This window comes from Bufo bufo, chromosome 4 (assembly GCF_905171765.1).
Source record: "Bufo bufo chromosome 4, aBufBuf1.1, whole genome shotgun sequence".
NCBI lineage: Eukaryota > Metazoa > Chordata > Amphibia > Anura > Bufonidae > Bufo > Bufo bufo.
In genome coordinates this window covers 494,199,722-494,216,118 of record NC_053392.1, presented here as the reverse complement: position 1 = coordinate 494,216,118, position 16,397 = coordinate 494,199,722, and the positions used below count along the sequence as shown (strand labels likewise).

Here is a 16,397-nt window from a genome sequence, read left to right as displayed (position 1 = left end):
TGCTATTTTGTATCCAGTTCGGGGGTTTGGTGTATCCTGCAGTAGCTGTGCCTGTCTCTCAGAAAGGGGCTTATCGCCTAAACGGATTTAAACCCCTTGTCTGCAGAAACGGTCCGTTACAGTGCCATTATGCAGCTGGGACTTGTAGTCCTACACATACGACAAGCTGCAGAGTCTCCCAGCAGGCAGACATGTCACTCAGGGCAGCTCTTGTATTCACTCCCTTAGCAGAGCGGGGGGAGGGGCAGAGATTGTTTTTATTGCATGTAAACAAAGGGCCAGAAAAGAACCAGGGAAATAAGGAAATATATATATTATTTTTGCATAAAACTTGCTTAGCTTAGTTATATATTGCTGTCCATCAGATTTTCAGTGCTATATATTTTTTTTTCATAACTTGGTCAACCCCTTTAAGTAACCCCTTAGTGACCAGCCTGTTTTGGGCCTTACTGACCAAGCGTTTTTCTTAATTTTTTCATCGTCGCGTTCCAAGAGCTATAACTATTTTTATTTTTCCGTCTATTTAGCTTTATGAGGGCTTGTTTTTTGCGGGACAAGTTGTAGTTTTTAATGGCGCCATTTTGGGGTACTTTTTAATTAACTCTTTCTGGGAGGGAGATGGAAAAACAGCAATACTGCCACTGCGTTTTTATGTTATAAATTTTACGGCGTTCATTTTTCAGTATAAAAAACAAAATATCCTCATTCTCTGGGTCAGTAAGATTACAGTGATGCCAAGTAGATCGTTTTTTTTATGTTTTACTACTTTTTTGCAATAAACCCCATTTTTTTAAAAGAAAAAATGTTTTTGCATTGCCGATTCCCAAGACCCATAACTTTTTTATTTTAATTTCTATGGAGTTGTGTGATTGCTTGATTTTTGCGGGACGACTTTTTTCATTGGTATCATTTAGGAGTAAATGCCGCTTTTTGATCGCTTGTTTTTACGTTTTTTTCGGTGGCAACTAAGAATAAATGAGCAATTCTGTATTTATTAAAAATTTTTATGGCATTCACCGTAGGGGATAATTTGCATAATATTTATGTAGTCCAGGTGGTTACAGACACGGCAATACTAATTTTTTTCATTGAAAAGCGTATTTTCAATGGGAAAAAATAAGTGTAATTTTTTTAATTGACTAAATGTTTGTTTTTGTTTTTTTTACTTTTTTTTACTACTTAAAGGGGACCTGTCACCTCCGAAAACCATCCCAAGCCGCCAGCAGTACCTGCGTGTAGCCAGCAGCGTGTTTCTGATGATGCCTTTCTTCTTGAAGGCAGATGCAGCAAAAGTACTGAAATCGTTGTTTTATCCCCTGCCCTGCACGCTTCTCCATACATGCTTGAAGTCAAGGAGGCAGCGGCCTCCTTGGTTCAAGTCACGGTAACCGCGCCCCCTGCACGAGAGTTCGGCTGCCTTTGTCAGTCACATCAAAGGCACAGGGAAGGGGGCACGGTTACCGTGACTTGAACCAAGGAGGCCGCTGCCTCCTTGACTTCAAGCATGTATGGAGAAGCGTGCAGGGCAGGGGATAAAACAACGTTTTCAGTACTTTTGCTGCATCTGCCTTCAAGAAGAAAGGCATCATCAGAAACACGCTGCTGGCTACACGCAGGTACTGCTGGCGGCTTGGGATGGTTTTTGGAGGTGACAGGTCCCCTTTAATAGTCTTACAAGGGGACTATAACAGACAGCTTTTTGATTGATTATAAAATGCAATGCACTATCCCTATAGTGCATTGCATTTTAATGTCAGTGCTATTCTGACATTGACCAGCAGGCTGCGCCATAGAGGGGCAGCCTGCCGGAAATTGCTCAAGGCTGGTCTGGAGCCTACATAAGAGCCCAGCCAGCCTTCATACACATTGGCACTCCACGATCGTATTTGCGGGGTGCCTATGGGAGACAGAGGGAGTCCGCTTCCTCTGTTAGCACTTTACATGCAGGACCCATGCAGCACTTAGACTGGGCCGCTGTAAAAAAGCGGCAGCCCAGCCTAAGGCCTCCTGCACAGGAACGTGTGCACCCCGTGGCCGTGCTGCGGGCCGCAATGCACGAGCACAGTCCGTGGGGCAGCCGCAGTGGATCGTGGACCAATTCACTTTAATGGGTCCGCGATCCAGTCGTTCCGCAAAAAGATAAGACATGTTCTATGTTTTTGTGGAACAGAAGTACGGGATGAAACCCCACGGAAACACTCCGTAGTGCTTCTGTAGGGTTCCGTTCCGTGCCTCCGTTCCGCACCATTCCGCATCTCCGGATTTGCGGACCCATTGAAGTGAATAGGTCCGCATTCGTGATGCGGAATGCACACGGAACGGTGCCCGTGTATTGCAGATCCGCAAGTGCGGTCCACAATACGGCAACGGGACACCTACGGTCATGTGCAGGAGGCCTAAGGCCCCTTAGTGACCACAGTAAAAAGGCGTATGGGTGGTCACTAAGGGGTTAATAGCATGCATCTCTGTCCTCTGTATGCCAAAAACTCAAATCTACCCCAGATAGGGGCTGACGTAGACGAGCTATAATTTACATCAGTTTTTTTTTATTTTTATTATAGTAAATCCAGCAGGCTGCAGAGGCTCCACCCCATAAGCTGCACCCCTTTTCTTGGCACTTTTGAAAAGTAGTGAGAAGTGCAAAAAGTTAAAAATGATTGCAGAAATTAGGAGTGTGCCTCCTCTCAGACCTACTCACAGTTGCAGTGTACAGGACCCCGATCTCTCTAAAAATTTGATGGCTATTCAAGTCTAATGAATATAAAAATCTATTTTATGACCTACTTTTATGTTAATCACAAAGGGAAATTCACTGGTGAATACCTACCTCCTAAATTAGGTCTACGGACACTAGAGCTGTAGTTGTATAGTAGTAGTAGAGTGTAGATATAGAGCATCATATATCTCTACTTCCCTAACCTGACCTGACAAAAAGGGGTTATCCCATGATTAATATAGAAAAAATGAAAATCCGACATCAGACCGTACATGGCAAACTCTTTCTATCAAAGCTGAAACCAACCCTGTACCTCACATGCATCCATAGCTCCCTCATTCATTGCTCCATTTGATCTGCTACGTTTATTTCCAGCTGGCATCTCAGGGTGTCCTTTATCAGGGGTGTGTGCTTTCTGCTGCAGCCAGTGGCAGTTGAAGGATGGAATGAGCATGTGTGTCCACCTCAGTGAGGTGGACAGAGAAATAAGGAAAATAACAAACAGCAGGTGGCGCTATACAGATGGATTTCATTGTATAACCCAGTGTCTATGCTAAATATTTAATTACATGTAATTGCAAAAGTATTCAGATCCAGATGCTGGTTTGAAGACTCTAGAATATTTTTCATGGGACAACCCCTTTAACTGCAGTGAAATCTAAATGTCTACATAGCAAGACACCAGTATTATAAATGTCATATAATAGTTGGAGGGCCCCTGTTGCAAATGTTTGCATTGGGGCCTAGGAGCTGGTTGTCACATTTTATGCTCTCTGCGTTTTTTTAAATTCTGTTACTTTATTAGGCCTCCTGCACGTGACCTTATGGCTTTTTCAGTATTTTGCAGTCCGTTTTTCATGGATCAGTTTTTCAGTTTTTTGTTTCAGTAGTGTTTTCGCTTCCGTTCCGTTTTGCCGTTCCATTTTTCCGTTTGGTTTCCATTTGTGATCCGTTTTTTGCAGATCACAAATGGAAGCATACAATAATGTTTAAACAGTAAGTGGGCTGGGCATAAAATTTTCAATAGATGGTTCCGCAAAAACGCAACGGATACGGAAGACATACGGATGCATTCCGTATGCATTCAGTTTTTTTTTTTGCGGACCCGTTGACTTAGCCTACATGCACACGAATGTGGTTTGGTTCCCCATCCGAGCCGCATTTTTTGCGGCTCGGGTGCGGACCCATTCACTTCAATGGGGCCGCAAAAGATGCGAACAGCACTTTGTGTGCTGTCCGCATCCGTTGCTCCGTTCCATAGCCCCGCAAAAAAAGATAGAACATGTCCTACTCTTGTACGTTTTGCGGATAAGGATAGGCATTGTTACAATGGATCCGCAAAAAAAAAAAAAACTGATGCCATACGGACCGCCATTGCGGGCCGCAAAACACATATGGTCGTGTGCATGTAGGTTTATCATTATTTGCTGGCAATTATAGGACATGTTCTATGTTTGAACGGAAACGGAAGGCATACGGAGTACTTTCCGTTTTTTTTGCGGATCCATTGAAATGAATGGTTCCGTATATGGTCCATATATGGAACGCAAAAAACGGAATGTAAATACAAAAAAAAAGCCTTAGGCCTCATGCACACGGCCGTTTTTTTTCCCCGTTTACTGGCCGTTTTTTGCGTTCCGTATACGGAACCATTCATTTCAATGGTTCCGCAAAAAAAACGGAATGTACTCCGTATGCATTCCGTTTCCGTATTTCCGTTTTTCCGTTCCGTTTTAACATAGAACATGTCCTATTATTGCCCGCAAATCACGTTCCGTGGCTCCATTCAAGTCAATGGGTCCGCAAAAAAAACGGAACACATACGGAAATGCATCCGTATGTCTTCCGTTTCCGTTCCGTTTTTTGCTGAACCATCTATTGAAAATGTTATGCCCAGCCCAATTTTCTCTATGTAATTACTGTATACTGTATATGCCATACGGAAAAACGGAACGGAAAAACGGAACAAAAACGGAAACACAACGGAAACAAAAAACGGAACAACGGATCCATGAAAAACGGACCGCAAAACACTGAAAAAGCCATACGGTCGTGTGCAATAAGCCTTACATTGATGTACTGCATAGATTACCAAACCTTTAGCTATTTTACGTACATTTTGGAATGTATGAAATTGTTCATTCTGGAGTAGTAAAATATCCTAATCTCTGCCGTGTGAGAAAAAATAAGTCAAGAAGTTCTGCTGTGAAATGTGGGTGTAAATTATGGCGCATAGTGAATATGCTTTTTTTTTTTGTGGCTAATAAATTGTCGTATTTCTTAGTTTAGAAACGCTTTTCCCATTCTGTTTAGTTGATTTCACTCTGAGCTCTTATGGTTTTTAGCTTTGAGGAATACAAAATGCAAGCGCTCATTTCCATGCTGTGTTTCAGCGACTCGAAAAGGAAATTGCTTGCATTTGTTTAGGAGTGTTTTCCTTAAATCTCATTGACTCTGTTCATGATATAATTTTGCTTTCATTCTAGGTCCTGAAACGTGAATTGAAGGATAAAGAACAGACTGTACTGAATACCGTAGAGCAAGCGCGGGTTTTCATTTCTGAGCAGCCTATTGAGGGCCCTGAAGAACCTAGAAGGAACTTACTTCCTAAAACAGGTTTGTCTCTTTTCTCCTGATGCTCTCCATGAATCTTGGTACGGCTTTATATTTCTTGTAATTTTTTGAATTTTTGGGGTTTGTGTGAACAGACATCTATACTTATTAACTATAGAATACCTATCGTTTAAAACCATATGAACCAGATTAACATATAAATCAGGCTGCAGTGGGTGTTAAAGGTTCTGTCCCAGGATTAAATACTAATTTATTCAGTTAAATCACGGAAAACATAATTTTTCAGTTGCAATCATAGAAAAATTCTTCTTCTTTATCTAGATATTGCTATAACATACATGTTATGGCTCCCCATGGTGTACTTTAGATTCTGTCAATGTCTCTCACTTAAAGGAGTTGTCTGTCCTCCAAAGCATGTTTACTTATGGCCCATAAAGAAAAAAGCCACTTACATATTCTAGGAAAGATTGTCCTATCTCTGCTGCCATTGGCCACCTGTCGACCAAAAGTGTGAGTTATCGTCCGCCATGACAGGCACCGCCCCAACCACTGGCCTCACTAGTCTCGGCGGTGATGCATGCTCATGCAGATTTTGACCACTGATGCCAGTGAATGGCTGCAGAAGTGCACGTTACCATGAATGGATGTCATGAAGGGTCCAGGAGCAGCGGGGACAGGACCTTTGGCGCTGGAATGGATTGCCGACGAATAGGTAAATAGATTTTTTTTTCTTTATGCTAACCGTTTACGGGGCCATAAGTAGAATCGCTTTGGAGGACGGCCAACCTGTTTAATGTTCCTAGTGAAGGTGGTCGCACATGCTCAGTGGAGTCTATGATGGCAATAACTAGACATAAGAAAATCTTTTTAAATGATCCCAGTTCAGCAATAATGTTTTTCCTGATAAAACAGAGAAGTGTAATGTTTAATCCCAGAAAAATCCCTCTAATGAATCCATCAAGCCACGGTCCATTCTGAGCAGTACAACATTCAGAAAAGGAGTAATAGATCTGTCGACAGCATACTGTTGATGGTAAAAACAGAAGATTGTGTGCTGTTAAAGGGGTTGTCTGGGCTTTTACTATTGATGGCCTATCCTCAGGTCATCATACAATAAAAAAATGGCAAAGGCCATATACAGCAGCAGCGGACAGGAAGAGAGAAGGGAGACGGCACGTGCTCGCCGTCCCCTTATACAATGTCGGACCCCTGCCAGTCTGATATTGATGACCTATCCTGAGGATAGGTCATCAATAGTAAAAGCCCGGACAATCCCTTTAATTAAAGGACACAAAAAAAGATAATTTTTCAGAGTAGCTCTATAAATCCATTCTCTTACCTGATTTCACATTGTGCGTAGAGAAATATAAGCAGTACACTTGACCTTAACGAGTTGTACAGGCTCCATAAGATTTTATTGCTATACCCCATGTTCATCCTGCATAACTGCCCTGCCCCATGTGTGCTGCAAAATTGAAGTGAGTGCATACATTAGGGCAGTGCCAGGCCATTACAGGTGGATGGCCATGTGACCAGGGGCGAACTGGCCATAGACCCTATTGGGAAGTTTCCCAGTGGACCGATGCCCAGGGGGCACCCGAGCTTTCCTTGCGGCCCACCGCCAGGTACATGATGATCTGATGCTCTCAGCATTAATGTTGGCATCATCAGGTAGTTATGCACCTGGCCAACGGCCTCCGGTGTCCCCCTCAACTCAACTGTATCACTGTACTCAGGATGGTGATACAGTTGAATACTGTAGCGAGGGCACTAGTAGTTTTTGCTACACTATGGTATTTGCTTCTGCCGGGGCGGTATTTTGCATGGCAATATGGCATTGCAGGCCCCACCTACTTCTGTTGTCCCTACCCACTTGTGTTGGCCTTGCCTACTTGTGATGCCCAGTCTTCTGTCAATTTGGATGCACCTACGTACAACATGGCATGTGATTAATGTACATGGTGTGATGAAAAAAACTAAAACGTTGGTGTCACGATCCAGGCTTAGAGGCCGCATCAGAAATGTGAGCACATTGACAAAGTCATTACCCTGACAATTAGTTGCGTCATAGTTCCACCAATTATGGTACATTTTCTAGCTTTATCCTTTCATCTTTACAGTTTGAAGACTCATTATCTAAAGTGATCTTTTAGAAATGAAAATGCTTAAATGTCATTGACATCCATGGCTTGTCATCCTGCACTGTAATGCACACCTATTTTCTGCATATGTACTGTGCAGTGATCCTTTCCATGCTCTGCAGGATTAATAGCAATCATTTTTTATTGTATGAATAGTTCCAGAATCCATTGTTTTGTATGGTAAAACGTGACTGTTAGCCGGCTGTTATCGTCATCAAGGTCATCTTTTCAGATTGGTCATCTACTTCTAATACATGTAGCCTTGTGTATGATATGTTGAGGTTCATTCTTCTCCATAAAATTGGTTTCCAAGTTTTGGCAGCTCTTTTTCTAGGCTATTGAGGTTCACCTTATGTTGATAACTCTTAAGACTTGTGACCAAGTGGAGTCAGGTCAAACCTGGCTTCAGAGGCTGAGATTACATATACAGTGAAGCCTCTTTGAGACCACCACTGAAAATAAAATTGAAAAGCGTTCTTCTAGGGATGATGGTATTCTCAAAGAAGGTGGTCATATGATGGAACTGAGAATCTGTCACAATAATTTTGGTCTGGACAATACCAGGTTTATATGGGACAATTGTCGAGCCCATTATCGGGAATGAACATTAGTAAGAACGCTCGTTCACGATACTCGGCATGTGAAAAGGTGAGGCAGATCACCCAGTGAATGAGCTAAAGACCTGTTTATCCGGTGAAATCATCGATTTAAAGGGGTTTTGTCATTTCAGCAAATAGAATTCAACATGTAGACAAAGTTAATACAAGGCACTTACTAATGTATTGTGATTGTCCATATTGCTGGCTAGATTCATTATACACTGCTTGTTTCCATGGTTACGACCACCTTGTAATCCATCAGTGGTGGCCGTTCTTGCACAATATAGGAAAAACTGCTGACCTCTCTGGTGGCCGGGACCGTGGGAGCTCACATAATTCCACACTTTTTCCTACAGTGTGCAAGCACAGCCACCGCTGCTGGATTGCATGTTGGTCGTAACCATGGAAACGAGCAGTGTATAACTTGATGGAAAAATGAATCCAGCCAGCTAAGGAGGCAATATGGACACTCACAATACATTAGTAAGTGCTGCGTATTAACTTTCTCTACATCATAAAAGCCATTTGCTGAAGTGAGACAACCCCTTAAAGTGGACACCTCAATCATCTTTTCCGGGCAGCAGATCGTGCTGTGTAAACTGTAATTTGTTGCCGAGAAACAGTGACTATGTATGGGGACAAGCGTTGAGCAGCTATTGCTTGTCCCCATATACTGGAGGTGATTGCTGCGTGTAAATGCACCTCTCACCTCCACTGACAAGCAGGCAGTTATTCCTGATAATTGCCTGCCCAGTCGGCGCATGTAAATGTGCCTCAAAGTTGGGGATGTTTGGAGAGGTTTCACCGTAGTTCTGTTATTGCAGACATCATGTCTTGGATACAGGGGCTTTACAGCTATGCACCACTAAAAGTGTTATCCTGGGTTTGAAAAAAAGGGTCCACTGTGCTTTTTGCATTTTTTAAACCAATGATGACACCACATTTGTCCATGAGTCGTGTACGGTATTGCACTGTTTCCCCAAAAGTGATTGGAGTTTAGCCTGCAATACCAGGTACACTTGATGGAAAAAACACCCGACCCTTTTCTTAACCTGGATAACCTCTTTGATGTACTGTACTTTTTCTATTTATCGTATTGCTAGCTATTTTTTATGTACTTTAGGCTTCATTCACATCACCGTTCAGCCTTTCCATTCTCCTGCTTCGTTTAGGAGCAGGAGAACGGAAAGGATGGATTCGGCACATAACTGAGCCAAACGGATCCTAAGGACCCATAGACTATAATGGGGTCCGTTAGGTTTCTGCTCAGAGGAAGATTTTTGAAGCAGAGACAAATGTCCTGCATGCACAACTTTTGTCTCCGCTCCAAAATCATCTTCTGAGCGGAAACCTAACGGACCCCATTATAGTCTATAGGGTCCTTAGGATCCGTTTTGCTCAGTTATGTGCCGAATCCGTCCTTTCCGTTCTCCTGCTCCTAAACGGAGCAGAACAGAAGAAAGGCTGAACGGTGATGTGAACGAAGCCTTATATAGAAGATCAAGAAGCAGAAGATAGAATGGCTGGTGTGTAGTAACGTGAAGGCAAATACAAAGGGGCACATTTATCAAGACTGACATTTTAGACGCCGGTCTTAATAAAGGCCCTGTGCTAGCGGTGGATCCGCTGAAGTTATGATGAGGCGCAGGCTCATCCAGCGCCAGTTCTAGATGTAAGCCAGCTTCCTTGCTGTCTTACATTTAGACCATTTTCTACGCCTAAAAGAGGCAAAGAAAATGATGAATGAGACGGGCTTGCTGTCCCCTTCCCTGCCCACACCCACAGTTTTGGACCTGGCATGAGTGGGACAAAGTCGCAGATAGCGGCGCAACTAACTGCGCTTCAAATACACCTAATTTAGGCATATTTCAGTGTAGTAAATGCCCCACAAAGTTCTCTTTTCATTTCTGGCTGGCCAGCATGCCAATGGATTCTGGAAGTAGGAGAAATGTAATTCTTTGAAACTTGCAGTTTCTTTTAACATTTTTATCTAATACCGCTGTGATTTAGGTGTTTGTTGGAAATAATTTATTTTTAGTTCAAGGAGAACGAGACATTTTTTTTCATTGCTTGATTTCTGCCTCCCTGGGTGAAACTCACAAGGGAAATCTTGCATTGTTGTCGTGCAGATCTATACAGAACACTGTTGTAATTCCGTACGCTTGCTGATACAGTACAGCTTTATCTGTCGTCTTACAAGAAAACAGCCTCCACAACAAGGTGCTGTCACTGCCTGATATAGAGGTCATCCGTTGTGACCTCTGTATCTGCGTCTCTGAGCTGGTATTGCTTTTCAGAGAGCCTTTACTTTAGATTGGCTATCAAATCATGTCCAGCTTGTAGTGGGTGCATTTAGACTTTAAAGCCCATCAATGCTTGAAGCTGGCGCGGAGCTAATGCAAGGTGACTTTTTAGGATTTGCAATTGGAGATGCTTGTGATTTTTCAAAAGTCTGTAAGTCTTGATAATAGGAAATAGGATTAGGTACTTCGACTATTCTGGCAATATATCATTCCGTATTACTCATTACATTAGTGTTGCAGCGCTACCTTTTTTTTAAAATTACATTTCCCAATGTGTATTGCTGCCTAGAAGCAGATCTACAAGCTGCACTTTATTAGCAGGAAGAAACGTAGGGGTTACAACACTTATCCATGGGACAGGTAATAAATGTTTCATCACTGGGGGTCTTACTGTCGTGATCACAAGAGTGTCCCTAAGTCCCCTGTGTAAATGGTGCAAATGCGTAAACACCTTTCCATTTTGGTGCATATGCACTTACCTCTCCATTCATACAGGGGACTCGGAGACCCCCATTCTTGTGAATGGCAGAGGGCCCCAGTCTGTCCTAGCAATTGGAGGTACAGTACGGTCCCATAGACTTCTAAAGCTTACAGATACAAATAACACGTATGTGTTACTGTCTTGTGCACAAGGCCTTATGGTTTTATTATTGTCCAGATTTGGCCCACAATCTATTTGTTAGGGACTACTGCCCTAAAAAGCCTCTATCACACATCTGTGTCCGTGATGAGATCTGTGAAGATGTCCATGAAGGATCTGTGTTGGGTCTATGTGTCTGTGTGTCATAGCTAGGCTGAAAATACATTTCCAGAGCATCTCCTACCAGTGGTTTATGAAAACCACGTACCAAACACGGATGTTGCCTTACCAAAGTAGTTGATTGTAGAAAGGTTCAGCCATGTATCGGCACACAGCGGTGCTCTACTTAAAGAGGACCTTTTATCGGTCCAAACATTGTGAAATAAGTATCATGATATGTACAGCGGCGCCAAGTGATCTCACTGCACTTACTATTATCCCTGGGCGCTGCTCCGTTCTCCCGCTATGCCCTCCGGTATGTTCGGTCATTTGGTTATAGTAGGAGGAGACTTAGGGGACTTGGTTATAGTAGGAGGAGACTGCCCTTGTTCTCCTGGGCGTCTTCTTCTCCTAGGCTGTAGCGCTGGCCAATCGCAGCGCAAAGCTCACAGCCTGGGAGATGGAGACGCCCAGGAGAACAAGGGCAGTCTCCTCCTAATATAACCAAGTGACCGAATATACTGGAGGGCATAGCAGGAGAACGGAGCGGCGCCCAGGGATAATAGTAAGTGCAGTGAGATCCCTGGGGGCGCCGCTGTACAGATCATAATACTTAGTTCACAATGTTTGGACCGATGAAAGGTCCTCTTTAAGGAAATCCAGACTTCAATGTTAAAAGAGAAAATCAGTGATGGTGAGTGCCAAGGATTTTCTCTTTTAATATTGAAGCCTGTTGTGTCTGTGATTTTTCCAGGCCCATGGACTATAACCATAGACAAAAATTGGGCATGCTTCCATGGTGTCACCATAGACCCACTGTCATGGATGATGTTGCAGATAGCTGGAACTTATGAATAAACGTCCCACTGGCTTGATCCCAAACTAAGGAGCATATAGGTGAGCCCTATAAAACCCTAAGAGTTCTCCGTGACTGCTATGCCCATGCAAGGGTCTCAATGGTAGACGATTGCATGCCCACGTACCTAAGACTGTGTGACACCTGAAAACCCTATAATAGTGAGGGGACACGACCACCGGCTCCCTGCACTTAATACGGACGGAGTCAGGGTCACCTAGAATCAAGCCAGCAAGGAAACACAATACATGAAAAGACTTATCTGAGTAAACAGCAGCAGCAGCCTCCAGCAGTGAACACTTCATCCAGGAAGTAGTATAAACCGCAAAGTGAGGCAGTATGGGAGGGAATATAAAGGGATTACGATTAGTCTAAATAGGTGACACCTGGGAGAAGAAAAGGAGATGACAAAGTGAAACCAAAACAAAGAACATCATGCAAGAGGTAGAGAAGGACGTCTGCCAGACCTTCTCACAGAACTGGCGGTGACACCCACAGTCCATGGAAAATCACTGATGTATGAATACCCACATCAAAGTCAAAAGATATGTGAGCAGTCTGAGCACACGTCCGCAGTTCACTTAAGTCTGGAGGAGGCCTAACTATGCCCCTTGTTGTCCTCAATTTTTATTTGATAGAACTTTTTTTATGAGTATATATTTGCTGTGGAAACAAGACACTTTCAGCTATATTCATGTTGGAATGTGAATGAGCTTTCTAATATTCCAGTAGAAACCATACATTTACATCTTGGCTTCCAGTGAATGAAATCCCCATGTAAGTGTTTGAAACAATTTCATTACAGTTCAATTTCGGGTAGTTTTGAAGCCCGGCTCCGTCTGCTGTCTCAGCCTGCTGGATGTGAATTGTTGCATGCGTAGTTTGGGACATTGAGGAATGACTCTCACAGATAATCAATACTCTCGTATAAATAAGCTCCAATAAGTTAAAACCTCGGGAAAACAAATGGGCCAGGCGCTGCCAGGTTGTGGACAGCAATTTACGGCAGATTTGCTTGCCCTGTGAATGGAAACAGTATGGTGGAAAGAGGATTGCTTTTTCTCGAGCACCGTTTCAAGACAACAGTGCGAGAGCCGGAAATATTGATTACACTGGAGCCATTCATTGCGGTAATCTTTTCTAAAGACTCACAAATGTAAAACGCTGCAACGATTGGAGTGAAAATGACTTATGCAGGTTTGTAACCTTGCTTTAAAAAGAAAGATAATGATTCCATTATCCTTGCACTATTTGCAGATATATACGGCATATACACACATGCACCGTCTTTTGTTCCAGTGTGCAAAGGATGTTATGGAAACTCTGAGACAGGAAATCTGCTTTAGATAAATGGATGGATGGTCTTATCAAAGAGGAGGTGTTCTGGAGAGGTCTCACAGTAGATAGAGATATATATATATATATATATATATATATATATATATACAGTATATATACAGTACAGACCAAAAGTTTGGACACACCTTCTCATTCAAAGAGTTTTCTTTATTTTCATGACTATGAAGGCATCAAAACTATGAATTAACACATGTGGAATTATATACATAACAAACAAGTGTGAAACAACTGAAAATATGTCATATTCTAGGTTCTTCAAAGTAGCCACCCTTTGCTTTGATTACTGCTTTGCACACTCTTGGCATTCTCTTGATGAGCTCCAAGAGGTAGTCCCCTGAAATGGTTTTCACTTCACAGGTGTGCCCTGTCAGGTTTAATAAGTGGGATTTCTTGCCTTATAAATGGGGTTGGGACCATCAGTTGCGTTGAGGAGAAGTCAGGTGGATACACAGCTGATAGTCCTACTGAATAGACTGTTAGAATTTGTATTATGGCAAGAAAAAAGCAGCTAAGTAAAGAAAAACGAGTGGCCATCATTACTTTAAGAAATGAAGGTCAGTCAGTCAGCCGAAAAATTGGGAAAACTTTGAAAGTAAGGGCTATTTGATCATGAAGGAGAGTGATGGGGTGCTGCGCCAGATGACCTGGCCTCCACAGTCACCGGACCTGAACCCAATCGAGATGATTTGGGGTGAGCTGGACCGCAGAGTGAAGGCAAAAGGGCCAACAAGTGCTAAGCATCTCTGGGAACTCCTTCAAGACTGTTGGAAGACCATTTCAGGGGACTACCTCTTGAAGCTCATCAAGAGAATGCCAAGAGTGTGCAAAACAGTAATCAAAGCAAAAGGTGGCTACTTTGAAGAACCTAGAATATGACATATTTTCAGTTGTTTCACACTTGTTTGTTATGTATATAATTCCACATGTGTTAATTCATAGTTTTGATGCCTTCATAGTCATGAAAATAAAGAAAACTCTTTGAATGAGAAGGTGTGTCCAAACTTTTGGTCTGTACTGTATATTTGTAGCAAGTGAGATAGAAGCAAAGCCATTCATTCCAGTGTTTTCAGCCACGCTGTCCTGTGCATCATCAACTGGTTGTAGCCTATCTAGGTGGCATTTTGTGATGTTTCCGAGCAGTACATCCCCGGTACAGTACTCTATCATTGCAAAGTGTCTAAATATCATCCCACAGTTTGGTAAAATTATAACCAAGCACTCAGGACAGACACGGATATTTAGGGCTCTCATGGCTGCTTGACATGGAAACGGGTGTGACTTTCTTAGAAAAGTTGGCCCCGTGAAAATAGTGTTTTGCAAGAAAATTGTGAATCTGTCAGTAGAAAATGGTGCCTGATCTGTAGTTTGGTTAAACCTTGTACTCTGGGAATAAAGGGATGCGAATGAGCTCTTAACAAGCTCCACCTCTGATACCACCAGGTATAAGGCAGCTATGCTGTAAGTCAATGTTCAACCCTTTAACTAGGCCTTGAGACATGACTCGGATAAGAAAAAAGACAGAACCTCATCTGCAGACAGCTGTTTCGGGGTGATTGCCCCTCATCAGTGCAGAGCAAAGCGTACTGGCTTAACTGGGTGAGAAGCCTAAGTTAGAATTTGGGGGTGCTGATTAAGGCCCTCTCTCCCCAAGGAGAGATAGTACATCCCCCCCCAAAAAAAATGAACCTTGTACTTGCACAGGAAACACCAAAATCATTAAACATTTATATCCGTACACCCATCATCATTAAATGTGCCCTAAGATCGGCACCGTTTTCCTGATGTCAGGTTCCCTTTAAATCTATGCATATACTGGGGATTTGGAGCAAAATGGCAGACGAGCTTCTCCTAACCATGATGGATGTATATGTGATGGATGTCTGCACAATAAAGTATATTGGAAATGTCACATTTGCACGATGGAGGTGGAAAAACCCTGGCAAGGCAGACAAACAAGTGCACACAGGAACGTCTGCGTTCTCTTATTACATGCAGTTGGTCTTCCCTGTATCCTCTGCAAATAAAAACTTCACTATTACAGTAATGTATTATTGCTGAGTGGATAATAGACTCTTTACTACCACGATCTGCTATCATCTGGGACTTGTAATTACTTTACTTAAGGGTAAATATGCAGGATAACGGTGGTGATTTAAAGTTCTAAAATCCAAGTACCTTGACATATTATGAATAAATCATGAGGCATATGTTCATTAGTTTCCATTATCATTTACCTAGTCCCATCTGAAGTAACTGCTCGTTCCTTTGTTTGTTCACCAGGTGTTTAATAACTGGTTAATTAAGCCAACAGAGATCTATAGTCTGGTCTTAATGGCAATTTGTTTATCCACACCTTCTTAAAATTCCATAGCACATCATGTGTTTATGCCCCCCACCAAAAAAAGCAACCTGCATAGACATAGATTTACAGGAAATGTGAATATGCTGACTACCTTCAGCCACCTCTAGAGGGAGCTTGGAAGCTTGCTGCATACTGTTTATGCTGTGAAAGCAATAATAGCATGGTGTGCTCCTAAGCTCCCCCTAGTGGCAAGTGCAGGCAGCTAGCTTGTTAGATTTTAGATTTGAGTGCTCACCCTAGAAAAAATATTAAAGGGGTTGTTTAATCTCAGCATTTATAGCATATCATTAGGATATGCCACAAATGTCAAATATGAGCGGGTTCCACCTCTGGGGCCCATTTCTGTCTCCCTAATGTGGCCTCTGAATTGAAGAGCGTGCAGCAGCACATGCATGACTCCCCCCATTCACCGCTGTGGGAGTTCTGAAAATAGCCAAATGTTGGCTTAACTATTTCTAGCAGTCCTATAGCTTTGAATTGAGAAGTGGCTGTGAATGTGCAGCTTGCCCTGCATTCAATGCTGGGGGACCAACGATAATAACTGAGCATGTTTGCGTGACTATTTTCTGAAGTCCCATAGCAGTGAATGGAGAGTATGCCACGTATGCGTGATGTGCTCTTCTTCACTTCCCGTTCTGGAGATAGGATTGGGTCCCAGAGGTGCGACCTGCATCCTAGCAATATGCCATAAATGTTTTGATGGGAAAACCCCTGTTAGGGTCCATTCACACGTCCGCAGTGCATTGCG

The 16,397-nt window shown here is 42.8% G+C and overlaps 1 protein-coding gene across 6 annotated transcripts in view; it reads left to right on the top strand.

The window, feature by feature from the left end:
• The window catches only part of UTRN (utrophin), a 683,920-nt gene that overhangs the window by 459,440 nt on the left and 208,083 nt on the right, over nucleotides 1-16,397 (top strand). For all 6 annotated transcript variants that reach the window (XM_040429574.1, XM_040429571.1, XM_040429568.1 and 3 more), the window contains one exon: nucleotides 5,203-5,332. In XM_040429574.1, coding sequence (XP_040285508.1) covers nucleotides 5,203-5,332 — 130 coding nt within the window. The remainder of the gene's footprint in view (nucleotides 1-5,202; nucleotides 5,333-16,397) is intronic.